General features: G+C 54.9%; 1 protein-coding gene across 5 annotated transcripts in view; it reads left to right on the forward strand.

Moving 5' to 3' along the window:
* The first annotated feature begins 3,204 nt into the window (after positions 1-3,204).
* TTBK1 (tau tubulin kinase 1) overlaps positions 3,205-17,995 on the forward strand; it is a 41,629-nt gene continuing 26,838 nt past the window's right edge. For 2 of the 5 annotated variants that reach the window (XM_043450723.1, XM_043450726.1), the window contains exons 1-13: positions 3,205-3,433; positions 4,869-5,023; positions 6,389-6,550; positions 11,635-11,782; positions 12,029-12,102; positions 12,300-12,440; positions 13,383-13,487; positions 13,913-13,978; positions 14,398-14,490; positions 14,576-14,701; positions 16,010-16,164; positions 17,295-17,526; positions 17,763-17,941. In XM_043450723.1, the coding sequence (XP_043306658.1) occupies positions 4,925-5,023; positions 6,389-6,550; positions 11,635-11,782; positions 12,029-12,102; positions 12,300-12,440; positions 13,383-13,487; positions 13,913-13,978; positions 14,398-14,490; positions 14,576-14,701; positions 16,010-16,164; positions 17,295-17,526; positions 17,763-17,941 (1,580 nt within the window). In that variant the 5' untranslated portion in view covers positions 3,205-3,433; positions 4,869-4,924. The remainder of the gene's footprint in view (positions 3,434-4,868; positions 5,024-6,388; positions 6,551-11,634; positions 11,783-12,028; positions 12,103-12,299; positions 12,441-13,382; positions 13,488-13,912; positions 13,979-14,397; positions 14,491-14,575; positions 14,702-16,009; positions 16,165-17,294; positions 17,527-17,762; positions 17,942-17,995) is intronic. The other 3 variants (XM_043450724.1, XM_043450725.1, XM_043450727.1) reach the window with 3 other exon arrangements.

Here is a 17,995-nt window from a genome sequence, read left to right on the forward strand (position 1 = left end):
AAAATTATGGAATGGAAAGGAGCAGAAAAATATGACCTACAGTGCAAAGAAACATCAACTGAAGTGGATTCAGAAATTATTTATCAAATAATAAATTCTTACACAAGTATATTAAAAGAGTTATTATAACTATTCTATAAGTTTAAGAAGTTAGAAGGAAAATTACACATGGGAAAAAATTTAAAAGACCCAGATGGAACTTCTAGAGATATAAACTACAGTTAAAAAAATACATTGGATGGGATTCAAATCAGATTAGATGCCACAAAAGCAAAGATTAAGAAACTTGAATAAGTAACAGTGGAAGCTATCCAAAATGAAACACAGTGAGAGAAAGCACTGAGAAAAAAATGGACAAAGCATCAGTGAGCTGCAGGACAACTTCAAGCAGCCTAGTAGACAGGGTGTTGCAGTCCCTGAAGGAAAGAGAAGAGCAGAAAAAATATTTGAGTAAATCATGGCCAGAAAATTTCCAAACTTGATGAAAACTATAAATCCACATTTACAAGAAGCTCAACAAACTCCAAGTGCAAGAAACTACACCAAGGTACATCATCAAACAGCTTAAAACTAGTGATCAAGAGAAACTTGTAAAAGTAGCCAGGGTAGAAAACATTACACACAGAACAGCAAAGATAAGGATAACTGCAGATCTTTTATCAGAAGCAATGCAAGCTAGAAGACAGCACAGCAACACTTCTAAAATACTAATAAAGCTTGGACTTCCCTGGTGGTCCAGTGATTAAGACTTCACACTGCCATTGCAGGGGCCGCAGGTTCGATCCCTGGTCAGGGAACTAAGATCTTACATGCAGTGCAGCAAAAAAAAAAAAATTTTTTTTTAAATAAAAAATTTAAAAACCTTAAAAAGAAAAAAAAGTCAACCTAGAGTTCTAATCTAATACTCTGAATAGACTGTGTCTTATCTCTGCTTAAAATTCTTCAGTGATTTCTTCTCAAAAGGTCTGGGTCTCCTGGACACTGAGTCTGGGACAGGGATGCTCATGCAGCAGGCTTATGGGAAGTGCTCTGAGATCAACATCTGAGGAGGGGTGAAGGAAGAAGCACTGGGCAGAGGAGACGCTGAGCTTTGATGCGGCCTCAACAGATGCCTTGCCTCATCCTATGGGGGGTTTATAAATGGGATATCCCTTCAGAGCTGCCCTGAGGTGGGGTGAGGGGGCCAGGCCTTTGTAGTCACAGCTCTATCATCGACTGGCTATGGGATATCCCCCAGAAGGGCACGTGATCTTGGGCATGTCAACTCTCTTGGTCTAGGGCAATTCTAGAGAGGGAGTGAGCTGTGAGAGCTGGTCTTCAGCACCCCAGGCAGCCAGGGAAGTGAGTCCCTGGATTCTGAAGGGGGATCTGGATGGCTCATCACATTATCCAGTTTTCAAAAACTAAGTGGAGAGGAAGCAATCTCCTTAGCCCAGCACACAAAGCCCTTCATTCACGACCTGGCACAAGGGCACCCCCAGCTCACCGCATGCTGTCTTCTCAGCCTGGAAGTCCCTCCCACCCTTTGCCCTGGCCCCACTCATCAGTTGAAAAATCCCTACATATTCTTCAAATTACAGTTGAGTGCACCTCCTCCAAGAAGCCTCCTGTGACTACTCTTGCAGATTCAAAGACCCTTCTTCCCAGCATGGAGGTTAGGAGCACAGACCCTGCGATCAGGGTTTGAATTTCAGCTCTGCCACTTGTTAGCTGTGTGTGTGTGTAACTTAAGGCAAATTACTCCACCTCTCTGCATCTTAGTTTCATCTATAAAATGGGCATAACAACACAGACCTAGAGAACACAGGTGGGAAAGGATGAAATGGGAGATTGAGGTTGACATATACACACTGTTGACACTATGCATAAAATAAATAACTCATGAGAACCTACTGTATAACACAGGGAATGCTACTCAGTGCTCTGTGGTGACCTAAATGGGAAGGGAATCCAGAGAATAGACCATATATGTGTATATTACAGCTGATTCACTTTGCTATACAGAAGAAACTAACACAGCATTATAAAGCAACTATACTCCAATAAAAAGTAATTTAAGGACTCCCTAGTGGTCCTGTGGTTAAGAATCCTCCTGCCAATGCAGGGGACACTGGTTCAATCCCTGGTCTGGGAAGATTCCACATGCCAGGGGGGAACTAAACCCATGTGCCACAACTACTGAAGCCCACTCACTCTAGAGCCCGTGCTCTGCAAACAAGAGAAGCCATAGCAGTGAGAAGCCAGCATATCGCAGCTAGAGAGTAGCCCCTGCTTGCTGCAACTAGAAAGAGCCCATGTAGCAACAAAGACCCAACACAGCCAAGTTAATTAATTAAAGCTAATTTATAAAATAAAATAGGTATAACAATAGTATGCTACCTCAAAGGGTTGTTATGAAGGTTAAATGAATTAACATGTGAAAATTCAGAACAGTGTCTGGCAGGAATAAATCATTACTGTTATTATTATTATTATTGTCATCATGATTGTTGAAATTAGTGTGCATTTGTTGAGGACAAGAGGGATGGAAGGAAGGGAACTGAGAGAGACAAAATGCAAAGTATGTTCAGGGAATGTTGAGTAATTCAGTATTTCCAGAAGGGTATCACTAGCTTCTCTAGGCTCATATTGAGAAGAATGTTTTATGTCACGGTAAGGAGTGTGCATTCCATTTGGTGAGAAAAACAAAGAGAGTTTGTCAACAGATGGGAGAAAGGGTCAAAGAAAGAAAGAGCCAGGTTGAGCCAGGAGGTAGGAAGGTGAGAGTTATAGGTGAGGGATGGTGTTAGAAGAAGAGGGGAGGGGACTTATGAGAGGATGGGTACAGGTGAGGGGAAATGAACTGAGGAAGGTAATATGAATGTATGGAAGATGTCGTGGGAGAATCAGTTGAGGAGTGATAGGCACACGCTGGGAGTGGAGAAGATAAAGGGTGATGGAGACAGGTGAGGTTTGTGGGGACAGGTAAAGAGCGACAGGGCACTGCTAGGGGATGGAGGTCAAGTGAATGGCAGAGGCCAGTGAGAAGAACCTAGGAGCCGGAGCAGTTCCATCTGAGACAGAGTCGTAGAGTCGCAGGAGTGGAGAAAGGAGCAGAGTGGAATGTGATGTCAGAGCAAGGACGATGATGTAAGAGCCGGGGCGGTGAGGAGGTGATGTCAGGGCTGGTGCTGATGCTGGCGGCGCAGTGCATTGTGGGCAGCTCCCCGCTCTGCTGCTGCCGCCGCTGTCGCCCGAGAAGGATCGGGGCCGGGCCGGACCGGGCCGGGATGGTCCCGGTCGGGAGGCCGCCGCCACCGCCGCCCGAGGGAGCGGGCCACCCAGTGCCGCACTGAGCCGCCTCCGTCCCCGCTCCGCCCCGGCCCCGGGGGATGCGCCGCCCCGAGCCGCTGCCTCCGCCGCCGCAGCCGCAGCCGCAGCGGGCACAGAGCAGGTGAGGCGAGGCGAGGCGAGGCGGGGCGGGGCGCGGCCGGCGGGCCGGGCGGGGGTCGGGGAGGGGGCTCCTTCTGGGGACCCATCGGGCCTCGGCCTGGCTCAGCTCCCAGTGCAGCCTTCTCCAGCTCCCCCTCCCTGTGCCGGCTCTGTCTCCGTCTCCACCCGAGCTGGGACGCTGGCCTACACAGCCTGGGCCGCATCCCGAGGCCTGGAACGGCGCCCTGCCCCCCGCATTACCCACCCTCTCCAGCCTGTCCTCCCGGGGTGCTGCTCCTCGCAGCTCCGCCAGTCCCAGTCCCTGTGGCTTCACTCTCCTGGCATCCCTGACAGTCCTCTCCGCTGTCTTCATAACCTCTCTCCCTTGTCCTCAGTCCCTCCATTCCTCCTAGCAGCCTCCTTACCTACTTCCTCACCCCTCAACTGTGCCCAGGAGCCCCTCTCAGAGTCCTGTCCCCTCCTCACCTGTCATGCTTATCCCCCACCTGTCTCTATCCGATGTACCCCCTCCTTTGGTCCTGTCTCCCCTTGTCCCTTCCATTCCCCTCTGCCCCCTTCCACACCTCTCTTCACCTGTTCCCATTACTGCTCACCGATCCCCCACACTTCTCTTTACCCGGACTCCCACATTCTACACACACGTGGCTTACACCTTGCACAGGTGCACACCAACACCTATATGTGCATATGCCATGATGAGCTCCCAACCACCTGGGTACACCCCCCACCACACACACACACACACACACACACACACACACACACATCATTGGTCCCACTCTCTCATACACACAGTCGCTGACAGATACTCATAAAACCTCCTCCACAAGCCCTCTCTCACAACACATCTATGCCGCTACACACCAAAGGGTCCTGAGGGGGCAATCATGGGGCAGCCAAGTTCCTTGTGTTGGTCATCCCACCCTAGTCTGGGCTGAGTGCAGTCCTCTGAGGCAGAGAGTGGGGAGGCTGGCAGGCAGGGAGAGGCAGGGAACCTTCATTTATCCACTTGCCTCCACTCCACCTTTTCCCACCTCACCTGTTCCATCTTTGCTTGCTCATCTATAGAATGGGATCAGGACTCACATCGTCCTCTTCGGTCTGTAAAATCCACCATCACAGGACTCGGAGGGCCCACCAGAGGTCACCCTGCTTAATTCCTCAAGGCTCCCTCCCTCCTGGTTCAATTGCTTCTTCAATCTTGGCCTCCACCTGTCTCCTCCACCTTTATTCTAGATTGCCCCATCCCTCCCCCTCCTGCCATTGCCCCCATTGCCCTCTGAATTCCTGATGCCCCATTTGCCACTTGGCAGAAGGAAGGTAGAAGCCTATTTGATATCCCCACAGTCCTGACACTCTGAAGTTGCGTGGATTGGAGGAAACAGTCAGCTGAGTCATTTGGCAGAAAAAGAGTGGCAATGTTCCTCTCCCTGTAGATCCCTCATGGCACACCATGACCTGTTGAAGATGGTTTCCCCGCCTTCACTATCCCATGCTGCCTGGATGGCCTGGATGGCCAGACACAGGAGGCCTGGGCAATGAGCCCACCCCAAGTAAACTGAGGCTCACGGAGTTCCTGCCCCATCCGCAGGTATCTGAGGCACTTCCCTCCTCTCCACCTCCCCCACCATACCTTGCCTGAGGAACTTGCTTCCATCTGTGACTGTCCAGGGTCACCGGGAGGGCAGAGCCGTGTGCTTATGAGAAGTGTAGAGGGAAAGAAGAGAGGAAAAGATCCATTCCTGTACTGGGCTGGCAGAGATCTCAAAAAGCCATCTCTTTTGGCCCCTGTCTATACAGAGGCACCTCACCCACTGGCAGACACAAAAGTACATATAAGCACACATGGATACAGATGTACACAAAGACACACACACAGAAAGATACACAAAGACATGAACACACACATGGACACACGCATGCGCACCAGTGACATTTCCCTGGGTAACACTGGCTGGCTTTCCCAGCCCTCACACCCCTCCCGATATCCAACTTCTACCTATCCAAAGGTGACAAGATCTGTGTTCCTTCCTGAGCTGATAGAGAAAAGCATGGGCAGAGGCTCTCTCGTCCACTGTCCATCCAGACCCCTGGCTACCCAGTATTCCTCCTGCCTTCTCTTAGACTGCTTCCACTTCCCCACTCTCCTCACTTCCCCCCAGTTTAGCCCTCTCTCTCCCTCTGAGTGACCACAGGGCTGCCTTACCTCTAAAATCCACATCTTGAGTCCATCGCCTGACGTTCATCCCATCGCTCACATCCTTGCTTCTCACCCCCCATGGCCGTGGCCGTGGTTTGGGCTCAGCTCTGAGAATGGTGGCAGACTTCTCACTCAGCACCATCCTCAAGGGGCTGTTGGGTAGCACCTCATTTTCAGATGATCACCTCTCCCACAGTTGATTAGAGCGCTGTCATTGTGGTGTGGGTCTTCCCTGGGTCACCCTTTGGTCAGCAAGTCTCCCCTTTCAATGAGCCTTAGATGCACAGTTTCCTGGGCACGGTGTGGCATGGAAAATGTGTGGGTGTGGGGACCACAGATCCGATCCCCATGCTGGTCCTTCTTGGCTCCGGTCTCCCTGCCCAAGCGCCCATTCCAGTCTTGTGCCTTCCTCAGTTAGCAAGTCTTCCCCATATTCGTTAGCATCTGTCTCTTTGGGAAACGCTTTCCCCACAGCCTATTCACACATCATTTTCCTGTCCTTTTCCCATCACATGTGTGTCCCCATTGCTGGTTTTCACATCTCCAGGTTATAGTTTGCATCTCTTTCCCCCTGAACGGCATTTGTGAACTTCCACCTGGGTTTTTACACAATGCTTCCCTCAGTGACCCCTGGAGCACCTACCCAGTGGGCCAGGGAAAGATGCCAGCCAGGGGAACGGAAGTCGCCTCTTCCATATCTGCAAGTGGGTCCCGGGTCTTAGCCTGCTTCCCTCACAGTCCCTCCCCACTCCCCAGGTAGATGGCCCCCTCAGGGCAGGCCCTGCGGACACCCCTCCCTCCGGCTGGCGAATGCAGTGCCTAGCGGCCGCTCTTAAGGACGAAACCAACATGAGTGGGGGAGGGGAGCAGGCCGACATCCTGCCGGCCAACTACGTGGTCAAGGATCGCTGGAAGGTGGTGAGTGAGTGACCCGGCGAGGCAGAGGGAGGGGAGCGGGGCGGTGGAAGGGGAGGGCCTGGAGACCTGTTAAAGCAGGTGCCTGCGGCGGCCCTACCCTGAGAGGGAGGTGCCCCTGAGTTCATTTGCACATGGCTTGCAGGTCGTTCTTTTGCCTACACTTGTGGACCATCGCTTTCTCCCGGTGCCCCCGTCTCCAACCCCGCCGTCTCTCACTCCTTTCCCCGCTAGGTCATGTTGGTTGGGCCCAGCCTGAAACTACTCTTGGTTGGATGTCGGAGCGGGAGCTGCAGAGCTCTGGGAGGGGAGGAGGATGGGATGGGGGAGGGGGCTCTTTCTCTGTTGGACCTTGGAGAAGGGCAGTGAGTGAGCCCCTCCTCTTCCGCAGAGGACAGAAAAGCCTGGGTTCGGGGAAAGAGGCCCTGCAGGCGGCTCCCACCGCATCCGCACTCCATCTTCTCCATCCACCCTCCTCCCCTCACGGCTTCCTGCGGCAGGTGCAACATGCCGAGACTCCATCTCCCAGCGTGCCTTGCTCCTCCAGCCCGGGACTTCAGGCTGCTCAGCCTGCTGGGAATTGTAGTCCGAGCCTCCTCAGGGCTTTGGGCCTCGGATGGGAGGGAGACGCGTGAGGGTCGAGGCAAAGGCAGTGCAGTGTATGCTGAATGGGACCTACTGTAGAAATACTGATTTGTTGTTGTTGTTGTTGTTGTTGTTGGTAACGCGGGAATCTTAGTTCCCCAACGAGGGATCGAACCTTGCCCCCCGGCAGTGGAAGCACAGTCCTAACCACTGGACAGAGGGTGGGGGCTCAACTCACCAGAGGTGCAGGGTTGAAAGGAGAGTGGGGCGTCCTGATTGCCCTGTAGGTTACCATGGCAACAGCCACCCCGTGGCAGGTTCGCCAGTAGCCCAGGGAGAGGGGCAAAAGCTGCAGCACATTGTCAGAGATGTCAGAGATGTCAGAGAAGGGAGCAGGAGAAGCCAGAGAGCAAGGGAATGGCTTGTCTGTGTCCCAGAGGGGGCTTCCTGAGAGGGAAAGGGAGGGGACAGAAATCAGGAGAGGAGGATATCCAGGGCAGGAATCAAAGGAATGAGGGTCTGGCAAAGTGAGGAGTGTTCCTCCAAGACCCCACTCCCACCAGGTCCTGCTCAGGGTAGTTTCTGGCAGATTGGGGGCAGGAGGACTTTTGCACTGAAGAGGTGAGACGAGGCTGCTCGCCAGCATGATGAGTTTGGGTTAGAACTTCCCTGTGCTTTTTGAGGGAGGGGGTGGGAGATGAGTGGGGAGAGACGTGGCAGAGGTCGGGTTGGGGGACAGGGAGCGAGACCTCAGTCTTTACAGGGTGAACTCTCTTTCCCCTCACTCCCTCCCTGGGCCCTGGAGAAGTAGACAGGGTGGGGTGCCAGATGCACCCCCCTCAGCCAGCCTCCACGAGGGCCAGGAGTGAGGCACAGCTCAGGAACCAAGAACAGCCACTCAGATGGTCTACGCCAGGAGAAAAGGAGGGTCCATGGCACTAGGTGGAGTATTTTAAAATGACAGCTTTCTTCTTGAGGGGTGCCTCTCTGAATCAGAATAAAAAACTATAATAACAATAAAAACTTAGCGTTTATTTTGAGCACGTACTGTGGCCGGGCAATGTGTAAAGTCCCTTACATGCCTGATCTCAACAACCTATGGGATAGATACCATTATTATTCCCATTTCGCAGGTATGGAAACTGAGACACAAAGATGAGCTAACTTGCCAGGTTCCCATGACTGGCTGGTGAAACCAGGTCTGTCTGATTGCTGGTGCAACAGTCACAGAACTGTGCCATTCATTTCCCAAGAATAAATCTCTCCAAGAATTAAGATCACAGAGTCGAGGGAGAATTGTGACCTATTGTAGTCCCACTCTCATTTTACAGAAGGAGAAAAGCAGAAACTCATCCTGGGTCACCCAGAGCTGGGCCAAGAAACCAGGTTTCCTTTTTCCTAAGTGAATGCTGGTCCTATTGTGTCCTATTGTATCGAGGTCCTTCAGCAGTGGAGGGGCTCCTGAGAAAATGTAGGAGGGAAGGAACAAGGTCTAGTTGTGAGAATGTTCTTGTTACTGGGCGTGGGCAAAGCTGTTCTGGGACTTTTGTGGGGCTTGGGCAGTCAGTTTTGCCTCCAACTGGCCTCTTCAAAAATAATAAAGTACTAAAAATTGCAATTGTGTGATTGCACTTCTATAATAAGGAATAAATTAATATTATATCATAAAAATTTTATCTAAAAAGTTCATTTATTCCCCTTCTGACTTTAAAAGAAATTGGAACATTTTCATGGCCTCCTAAAAGTATTATTAGGGAACTAGCCTCTGTGCCCAGTGTACTCTCCTGCCCCCAGAGGTTCTGTAATGGGTGGGTAGGGGTGAGTAGGGAACTAAGAGAGGAGAAAAACTGGAAGTGGAGGTGGTAGAGAAATACCCTTTGGTGTCCTGGGAAATTCGGGAATAGATGTCAGAAATGTCTTGAGTGCCCCGAGCCCTCCTTACCATCTCTAGCAAGGATTTTGGAACCCGGCAAATCTGGGCTTGAATCTCAGCACTCATACTGTTAATGCCAGTATGGTCAACAGTTCCTACAAAATTGCAGTTAAGAGCATGGGTTCTGCATTAGATTGTATGTGCTAAGTCACTTTAGTCATGTCAGACTCTTAGCGATCCTATGGATCGTAGCCCGCCAGGCTCCTCTGTTCTTGGGGTTCTCCAGGCAAGAATACTGGAGTGGGTTGCCATGTCCTCCTCCAGGGGACCTACCCAACCCAGGGATCAAACCCAGGTCTCTTGCATTGGCAAGCAGTTCTTTACCATTCCCTGGATTTAAATGAAACCTGGCTTTGCCACTTACTAGCAGTGTGAACTGGGGCAAGGTACTTAACTCTCTGTGCCTTAGTTTTCCTTTTGTGCAAAATGACAACTCCTGTGAGTTGTCGGGAGCCTCTGGGAATGAGCTGAGATGAAATCTGTGAGTCTGGAGCAGACAGAACCCAAGGGTAGTGGTCGTACCCTCTCCCTTGCCCTTTCCTCCATGTTGCCACAAAGAAAACCATAAAGGAATCTAGAAGATACTAGAATCTCCCCTGAGTTTAACGTTCCTCAGAAGACCTGCCATGGGCTCCCTTGAGCCTGTCTCTGTCTCCTCCTGTTCAAAATTCTTCTAGAAGCCTGACTTTACCTTTTATCTCAAGCAGAGAGGGACCCTGGTGTCTCCCTGTTCTTCCTCCATCCTCTTTCTTGGGCACAAGAACCCAACCAGCCTTCCACTTGTCTTCTCAATCTTCCCTGCATCCTCCTCTCTCTTTCTAGAATGTTAACCACTGTGACCTGCTGGGAACTCCCAGTCCTCAGCTCTGCCCTGCCCCCTTTCCTCTGCCGTTCCCATGTTTCAACCACCATTAAACATTTATTGGGCATGTGAGTGCTGAGTAAATGCTACAGGGAGGGTTCGGAGATGCGGGAGGCTCAGAGTCAGGAGTTTACAGGCTGGATGACCAGAGCAGCTTCCATCCCATCGTGAGTAAGCCCAGCTGCGGCTGGTGTGTTACAAGCCACTTACAATCCAGCAGGCCAGGAGAAAGGGCTCAGGAAGAGAGCAGGCTATCTGTGATGGATGGGCTTCCTTGGGAGGCGAGAATGGAACTGTACAGCTTTCTTTCTTTTTTCTTTTTTCCTAGTGAGGCATTTTATTTGCCTGGATGTGTTACAACCCTAGAAAAGGAATCTCAGGATTTTCCCTCCTGTGTTTTTTTGTCCTGCTTCCTCACATTTCATGATGCCAGTTGGGGTTATCAGTACAATGAAATCACACTGATGGAGCGGGAACAGGTTATTCTGCCATTTTTCTAGATCTTTGAGTTGCTCCTCAAACCTGGGGCTAATCCCCCTACACTTGCTTAGTCTACCTATGACGTTCACAACAATTTTGCTAGTTCTGTGAGCACTGATGATGTCAGGCTCACCAATCTAACCATGCTTCACCGTCACAGTTAGAAACTGGATGATGACTCTAGAGCATAGCCTGGTAGGAACCTGGCATTTGCCTCTCTTTTTGTTGTTGTTGATGCTCTTGAGAGCATCAGCCAGAACGTTCATGCTTATCATTTTGGTGGCATGGAAAGATGGCAGTAACACATGTGCATCTTTCTTAAACCAAATAAGTCCCCGCTTAGAACTCAGCCCCTTCTCCCCTGTTCCCCCATCATTGCCAGCAGCACCCTCACTCTCCAAGAGCCCTGGGCCCCTGACTTGAAATGACTTTTAATCCCGCCCCCTAACTCAGCTTTGCTCATCTCCCCTGGCCAATTCTTTCTCTCTCACAGTTCTCCCCTCTGTCTTTTCTCACTCCCTGCCTGGCGATGCTGGAGGTGGGGGTGGGGGGCACCCAGAGGGTCAGAGATCCACTGCAGTGCTCCCTGGGAACAGACAGATTTTCTCCAAACTTCCATCCCTACCATGTTCCCTGGGAGAGGAGACTCACCCTGGTTTTGGGCATCCGACCTCGGGCCTCAGGAGTGACGTGGGCAGAGAACACCCTTTGCTGAGTCCCCACCCCCAGACACTCTCCTCTAGATGCTCTCTGCCCCTGGTGTCATCTTTCAGGAGACTGCCAACCCCAGAAAGGGCTGGTCTCCCTGGGGGACCCACCTGAAACTGCGAGGTTCTGGAAATTAGTTTTGCTTCTGGATGGAGGCTGCTCAGTCTTGGTGGGGGATGGGGGGAGCGTGGTATTTATGTCCTTTAAATGGCTCACAACAGCCCATTATCTCTTCAGAATCCTGCATGGGTTTGTCTCCATGTCTCTGTGGAGTCTCAGGTCTCATAACTTTCCCCTCTGCCCACGTGATGTGTGGCCCTGTGTGTGTGTGTGGGGGGTGGGGGGGCGGTGGTTGCTGAGCTGTCTGTCTCTAGCACTAGGAGAGGAGGTGGGAGCACTGGTGGGTGGGGGATCATCTCCTCTAAGGACACTGAAGGATGTGAGCCAGCAGTGGGTTGGGTGGAGAGCTACTCAGCCTGATCCCCATGCCCCCTCTTCCCCTCTCCCCTGTCTCTGTAGCTCAAAAAGATCGGGGGCGGGGGCTTTGGTGAGATCTACGAGGCCATGGACCTGCTGACCAGGGAGAATGTGGCCCTCAAGGTGGAGTCAGCCCAGCAACCCAAGCAGGTCCTCAAGATGGAGGTGGCCGTGCTCAAAAAGCTGCAAGGTGTGGGTTCAGGGCAGGAGGGCAGGGGAGGGGTGAAGGAGCCCGGGGCCGATAGGTGATGGGCGAGGGGCTCTGGGACCCGAGTCTAAGAACCACGATGGGCTTAAGGTGCAGGGGGAGGTGGGAGAAGTGTTCAGGGCCCAGGGCCGGGGGACCAGGAATCAAGAGCGCCCCAGGGGCCCACCTTAGGGTTGGAAGTAGGGAAGAAGGAGTGGGAGTTGGGAGACCCCTGTCTGTGCCCCTCAGGGAAAGACCACGTGTGCAGGTTCATCGGCTGTGGCCGGAACGAGAAGTTCAACTACGTGGTGATGCAGCTCCAGGTGAGCCCCACAGCCCATCCTCCCTCCTCTCTCCCCCAGGAGATCTGGCGGGGACGTCTGGGGTAGGATGGAGACGGTGGACTCCGGAGGAGCGGGGACTGGGCACAAGCCTTAGGGGGGTGGCGAGGCTGGGAAGAGTGTCACGGTGGCGGTGGACAGCTGGATGGCAGCTGAGCAGGGCCCCACCCTCACCGCAGGGCCGGAACCTGGCTGACCTGCGCCGCAGTCAGCCACGGGGCACCTTCACGCTGAGCACCACGCTGAGGCTGGGCAAGCAGATCCTGGAGTCCATCGAGGCCATCCACTCCGTGGGCTTCCTGCACCGCGACATCAAGCCGGTGAGGGTGGGCCCCTCCTCCGAAGCTCCCCCCACCTTCTCTCCTTCCCCGGGTCCCCTGTTTCTTCTCCAGAGCAGTGGTTGGGGCGGGGACAGCTTCTTCTGCCTGTCGCCTCCTCCTGCTCTCCATCCCCAGCACCACCTCCTCCTCTCCCCTGCTTCCCAGGAGCACCTCTGCCCACCCTTGGCCATGCCCGTGGCCTCCCCTCTCTTCTCTCCTCTTCCCTTTTCTCACCCCTGACCTGAATAATCCTTGAACCGGGAAAGGTGAAGGGGTTGGGGAAAGATGGAGGGATTGAGGAAGAGGACCTCGGGGCTGGGGTTTGGGAAGAGATTCCAAGTAGCTAATTTTGTGACATCTTGGATCTTGGTGCTGGGGAAAACACCTCCGATTTAAAGTGGTGAGGGACTTGCCTTGTGGTCCAGTGGCTAAGACTCTCCACTCCCAATTCAGGGGGCCCGGGTTCGATCCCTGGGCAGGGAACTAGATTCCACGTGCTGCAACTAAGGCCCAAATAAAATAACAAATTAAAAAACAAAAAAAGTGAAAACAGGCCCAGAAAGGTTGGTTGAGTGGCCCAAAGTCACACAGCAAGGACAATGCTGGCCGCCTGGTGCAGCAGAGCAGAACGGCTACACTAGGCCACATGGTCCTGCCGGGAGTCCCGGGGGCGCCGAGCCAGGCGGGCCTCGGCTGGGTCACCTCTTGCTGTGTGATCTGGGAGAAGCCCCCAGCTGGCCCTCAGTTTCCTCCTCTCTAAAGTGACGATAATCACACCTGCCCCTCAGATGAGGGTCCGTGACCTGCTGTACACGGTGGTATTTTACTTTCGTGTGAGTGTGAGGGGGGTGGAGGGACCCTCACCAGAGCTGTTTCTGGAGTCTCCTGAGGTGGGCCAGGTGGGAGCTCACAGGTGGCCTCACAGCTGCTGTCTCCCCCCAGTCAAACTTTGCCATGGGCAGGCTGCCCTCCACCTACCGAAAGTGCTACATGTTGGATTTCGGGCTGGCCCGGCAGTACACCAACACCACGGGGGACGTCCGGCCTGTGAGTACTGCCGCTCACTGGAATCCTGGTGTCCTCGCCCCCACCGCCTGATCTGGGGACCCTTCCCAGCCTTTCCTGAAGCTGCCTAGACGGGCCTGGCCTCAGTGTAACTCAGCGCTGAATTCACACGCGGCCCGTTCCCTCTCCCCGTTGGCCTGAGTGCTGGCCACTTCCACGCCCTGTGGTGTCTACCCGCTCCCGTCAAGGACAGACGAGCAGGGGCATCAAGCAGGGGCAGGAGGCAGGTTTAGGACTGGGCTTGTGTGTCAGGGTGCTCTTGACCCACGTGATCCGGAGTGGGGTGTGGTTGGGGGCGGAGGGGGAGGCCGGCAGGGCTAGAGTGGGCTGAGGAGGCTTGGTAAGCAGGGTTGAGATCACGGTCAGGGCGGCTGGTGACATTCCTGGTGGTGTCCTCCCCTCTGCAGCCTCGGAATGTGGCCGGGTTTCGGGGGACCGTTCGCTATGCCTCGGTCAATGCCCACAAGAACCGGGTGAGTGGCTGGGCCGGGACTGGGGGAGGTAAGACAGTACGGGCACTGGTCATGGGTAGGGTGTGCGGCTGTTGGCGGGGTGGAGGGGAGCCCGAGACAGGGGCTGGAAGCTGCCCCTCCAGAGACCCCGGAGGAGGGCTCCCCTGGTGTCTCCCCTTGATGTCACCTTCTTCCTTACTTGGGGGATCCCCTCCTCTCTGTCCGCACCACGAATCTCTGGAGGAGGAGAAAACTCACACAGAAGTTTTGACTGAGGGGTCCTGTGTGTTGATGGGTCAGGAGTGGAGCCATGGCTTCAGGGAGACCCTAGCTCTGCCCACAGGCACCCTGACTGGGGTCCCTCAGTGAAGGGTCAGCCCCCACCCCCAGGGAAGGACCTGAGAGCCGTGGGTGACCCCCCTCCGCACCCCCACCCCCAGGAGATGGGCCGCCACGATGACCTGTGGTCCCTTTTCTACATGCTGGTGGAGTTTGCAGTGGGTCAGCTGCCTTGGAGGAAGATCAAGGACAAGGTGAGGCCAGTACAGCTGGGCCTGGGGGTGGCGAGGGTGTGGAGGGCAGCCGGGGCTCCATCTCCTGGTGCCCCCTTGCCTCCAGGAGCAGGTAGGGATGATCAAGGAAAAGTATGAGCACCGGATGCTGCTGAAGCACATGCCCTCCGAGTTCCACCTCTTCCTGGACCACATCGCCAGCCTCGACTACTTCACGAAGCCCGATTACCAGGTGGGAGCCTGCCGCCCGCTCCTGCACCCCCTTCTCTGTGGGTGACCGTCTCCAGCACCATCTATCCTGCTGAGGCCCCACGCCCCTGCCGGCTTGGTCCCGAGCACTTCCCCTGCTCGTCCAACTGCACGAAGGAAACTGTTCTCTGCTCTTGTAAACAGCAGTCGAAGCTCCGATTTATCAAGAGCTCACCCTGCTTCTCAGCGCTTTTCCTGCCTTAATTCATTTAAGCTTTAAAACAAGCCTTTGGCGGTATCGCGTGTTCTTCATGCTATTATTCCAGCACTTAATCATTAATGAAACCAAGTGCTTTCGAGGACTTTACATCGAAACTCTGTAGGTGACCAAGTGGGATGATTGTCCCCATTTCACAGATGAGGAAACTGAGGCCTGGCAGCCTGGTGAGGAGCAGGGCACTCGGGCACACTTGCCTCCAAGTCCAGTGCTCTTTACAAGGTGCCCTCACCACACTCGTATGGGGCCTGCTGACCCTGACCAAAGAATGGGGGAAACAGTGTTCTGCCAGGATCCGCTGTGTGCCAGGCATGGCCACACCCCTCGGGAGCACGGAGAGTGTCAGGCCCACAGTGGGTCCACAGTAAAGGGGGTCCTGCTAGCAGAGAGAACCAGGAGAGAGAGCTAAGTCAGAGTGGGAACGTCTGGGGGACTGCCACCTCCTAAACCCAGAGACCCGGTTGTTGGCAGAGATCCCTTACTTGGGTAGTCGAGAGACCATGCCCTTAGTCCTAACTGAGCCTCATGAGGTCCCCCAGACCACACAGCTTCCAGCACACCCTGAGCTGGGCCCTGCAGCTGGCTGCTAGAAATGTAGAGGCGGCAGGCAGGCCTGTGAATGGTTCAAACTGAGGCTGTGTGGGCGAGGAAATCAGGGAAGGCTTCAGGTGGGAGAGAATGGTGGGCCGGGCACTGCAGGCAGACAAAGCATTCTGTGCAGAGGTATGACCCCAGGTGGTGGGTTTGGGAAACTACTGCTGCTGCTGCGTCCGCTGAGCCAGTGGCGATGGCAGAGGAGGCTGGGGACAGGAATGAGGGGGACACATCTCCAAGGGCTCGTGTCCAGCCAGGGGGGAGCTGAAGTCCAGACAATAATTTGCATGCTGATTTGCATATGGTGTGCATGTTTTCATTTAAAATCAATGTGCCCTTCTCCTTCCAATGCCCTCTCTTGGCCCTTCCCTGTCCTGGAAGGCCCCTGTCTTCCCCTCTGCAACCCCAGCACCTGCCCCCTCCTCCTGGCTAGCCCCTGGGGTCACCGCTCTGTCCTCCCGCCACCCCCGCCCCCTGCAGTTGATCATGTCAGTGTTTGAGAACAGCATGAAGGAGCGGGGCATTGCCGAGAACGAGGCCTTTGACTGGGAGAAGGCGGGCAATGACGCCCTCCTGTCCACGAGCACCTCCACCCCGCCCCAGCAGAACACGCGGCAGACAGCAGCCATGTTTGGGTGAGTCTCGGGAGGGGCGATGGCCCTGTGGGGGGGCAGACGACCCCTGCTCCCAGGTGTCACCTGGGAAGCCAGCCCTCTCCTTCTCTTCCTACCCGGACACACACCTGGCTGTCTCGCCTGTTCTCGGTGCTCAGAAGCGGGGCTCTTGAATCCCAGGAAGTCCTACCACATCTCCACCTTCAATGTGGGGATGCTATGGACATCCCTATTTGGAGTTCTTGACCTTCCTGGGGAGCAGGGAGCCCTGAGTGAGGTTCCCCGGGGGCCCACAGTTTGGTAATCACACGTGGCCAGGTCTTGAACCCCAGCTTTGGGCCCTGTAGGGCTCAGAGAAGAAACTTGCAGCCCCTGACCTCAAAATGTTGAGTCGAGGATGTTTGTAATCGATGAGTCGGCGAACTCAGATCCAAGTGAAAAGCACAAAGACTGAGTGGCCCAGGGAGGAGCCAGAGTGAGAAGGTCTCCCCCCGCCTCACCGTCCCAGGAGCGAGCCAGGGGACCCGCTAGGGAGACTCGGCAGGACTTGCCGGCACACGTGGTGCCAGTTCTGTGACGACGTTGCTCAAGGAACTCCAAAGTGATTCTTTCTTTAGACCCATTTCCTAGTCTGAAGGGCTTCCCAGGTGGTGCTAGTAGCAAAGAAACTCGCTTGCCCACGGGTTTGTCCCTGGGTCGGGAAGATCCCCTGGAGAAGGAAATGGCAACCCACTCCAGTATTCTTGCCTGGAGAATCCCGTGGACAGAGGAGCCTGATGGGCTACAGCCCATGGGGTCACATGGAGTCAGACATGACTGATGTGACTTAGCAGCGTGTATGCCCAGTCTCGAGGAATCAGGCCAGCAAACTGCAGTAGGGAGCTGGCAGGGCTGTGAAGCAGCGAATCTCCTAAATAAACAGAGCCAGGTGGTGCTGTAGCCCGCCTCCAAGTCTCTGCCCACCGGAGCCACCTGAGGGTATTATGGTCCCAGAGGGTCTACAAACCAGAGATGGAGATAGGCCTATGGACGCCCCCAACCTGCCGGACCTCTCCTGTGACCCCGCCCACAGGTGGTGGGTGGTCTCCAGGGCTAGAGGAGAGGGCAGCCCCCTGCCAGCCTTGCCCACGGCCCCCTCCTGGCCTCCACAGGGTGGTCAACGTGACGCCAGTGCCTGGTGACCTGCTCCGGGAGAACACCGAGGACGTGCTGCAGGGCGAGCACCTGAGTGACCAGGAGAATGCACCCCCGATCCTGCCTGGACGGCCCCCCGAGGGGCTGGGTCCCAGCCCCCACCTCATCCCCCACCCTGGGGGTCCTGAGGCTGAAGTCTGGGAGGAAACGGATGTCAACCGGAACAAACTCCGGATCAACATTGGAAAAGTAACTGCAGCCAGGGAGGGCGACGTGGGTGGCCTTCTCCCCCTCCCCCCTTGCTCCCCACCCGTGGGTCCCTCTCCCCAGCCACCTGCCTGCTCGCCCTGCCTGCTTGGCCTGGCGCCTTCCTGGGATCACTGGCACCCAGTGCTCGGACCGCCCGCTCCCTCCTTCGCCCCGAGAAAACCACAGCCCCACAGCCGCCTGTCAGCCCCAGCTCAAGGGACTCCCCTCTCCTGCAGACCCCCGCTGTGGTGGAGGAGGAGCAGAGCCGCGGTGTGGGGGTCCCCAGCTCCCCAGTGCGGGCTCCCCCAGACTCGCCGACAACCCCTGTCCGTTCTCTGCGCTACCGGAGGGTCAACAGCCCCGAGTCCGAGAGGCTGTCCACGGCAGACGGGCGGGTGGAACTGCATGACAGGAGGTGGGTCTGGAGCCAGGGGGATGGTCCAGAGTCCCTGGTCCCCCCTACCCCATC

This window comes from Cervus canadensis, chromosome 28, assembly GCF_019320065.1.
Source record: "Cervus canadensis isolate Bull #8, Minnesota chromosome 28, ASM1932006v1, whole genome shotgun sequence".
Lineage (NCBI taxonomy): Eukaryota > Metazoa > Chordata > Mammalia > Artiodactyla > Cervidae > Cervus > Cervus canadensis.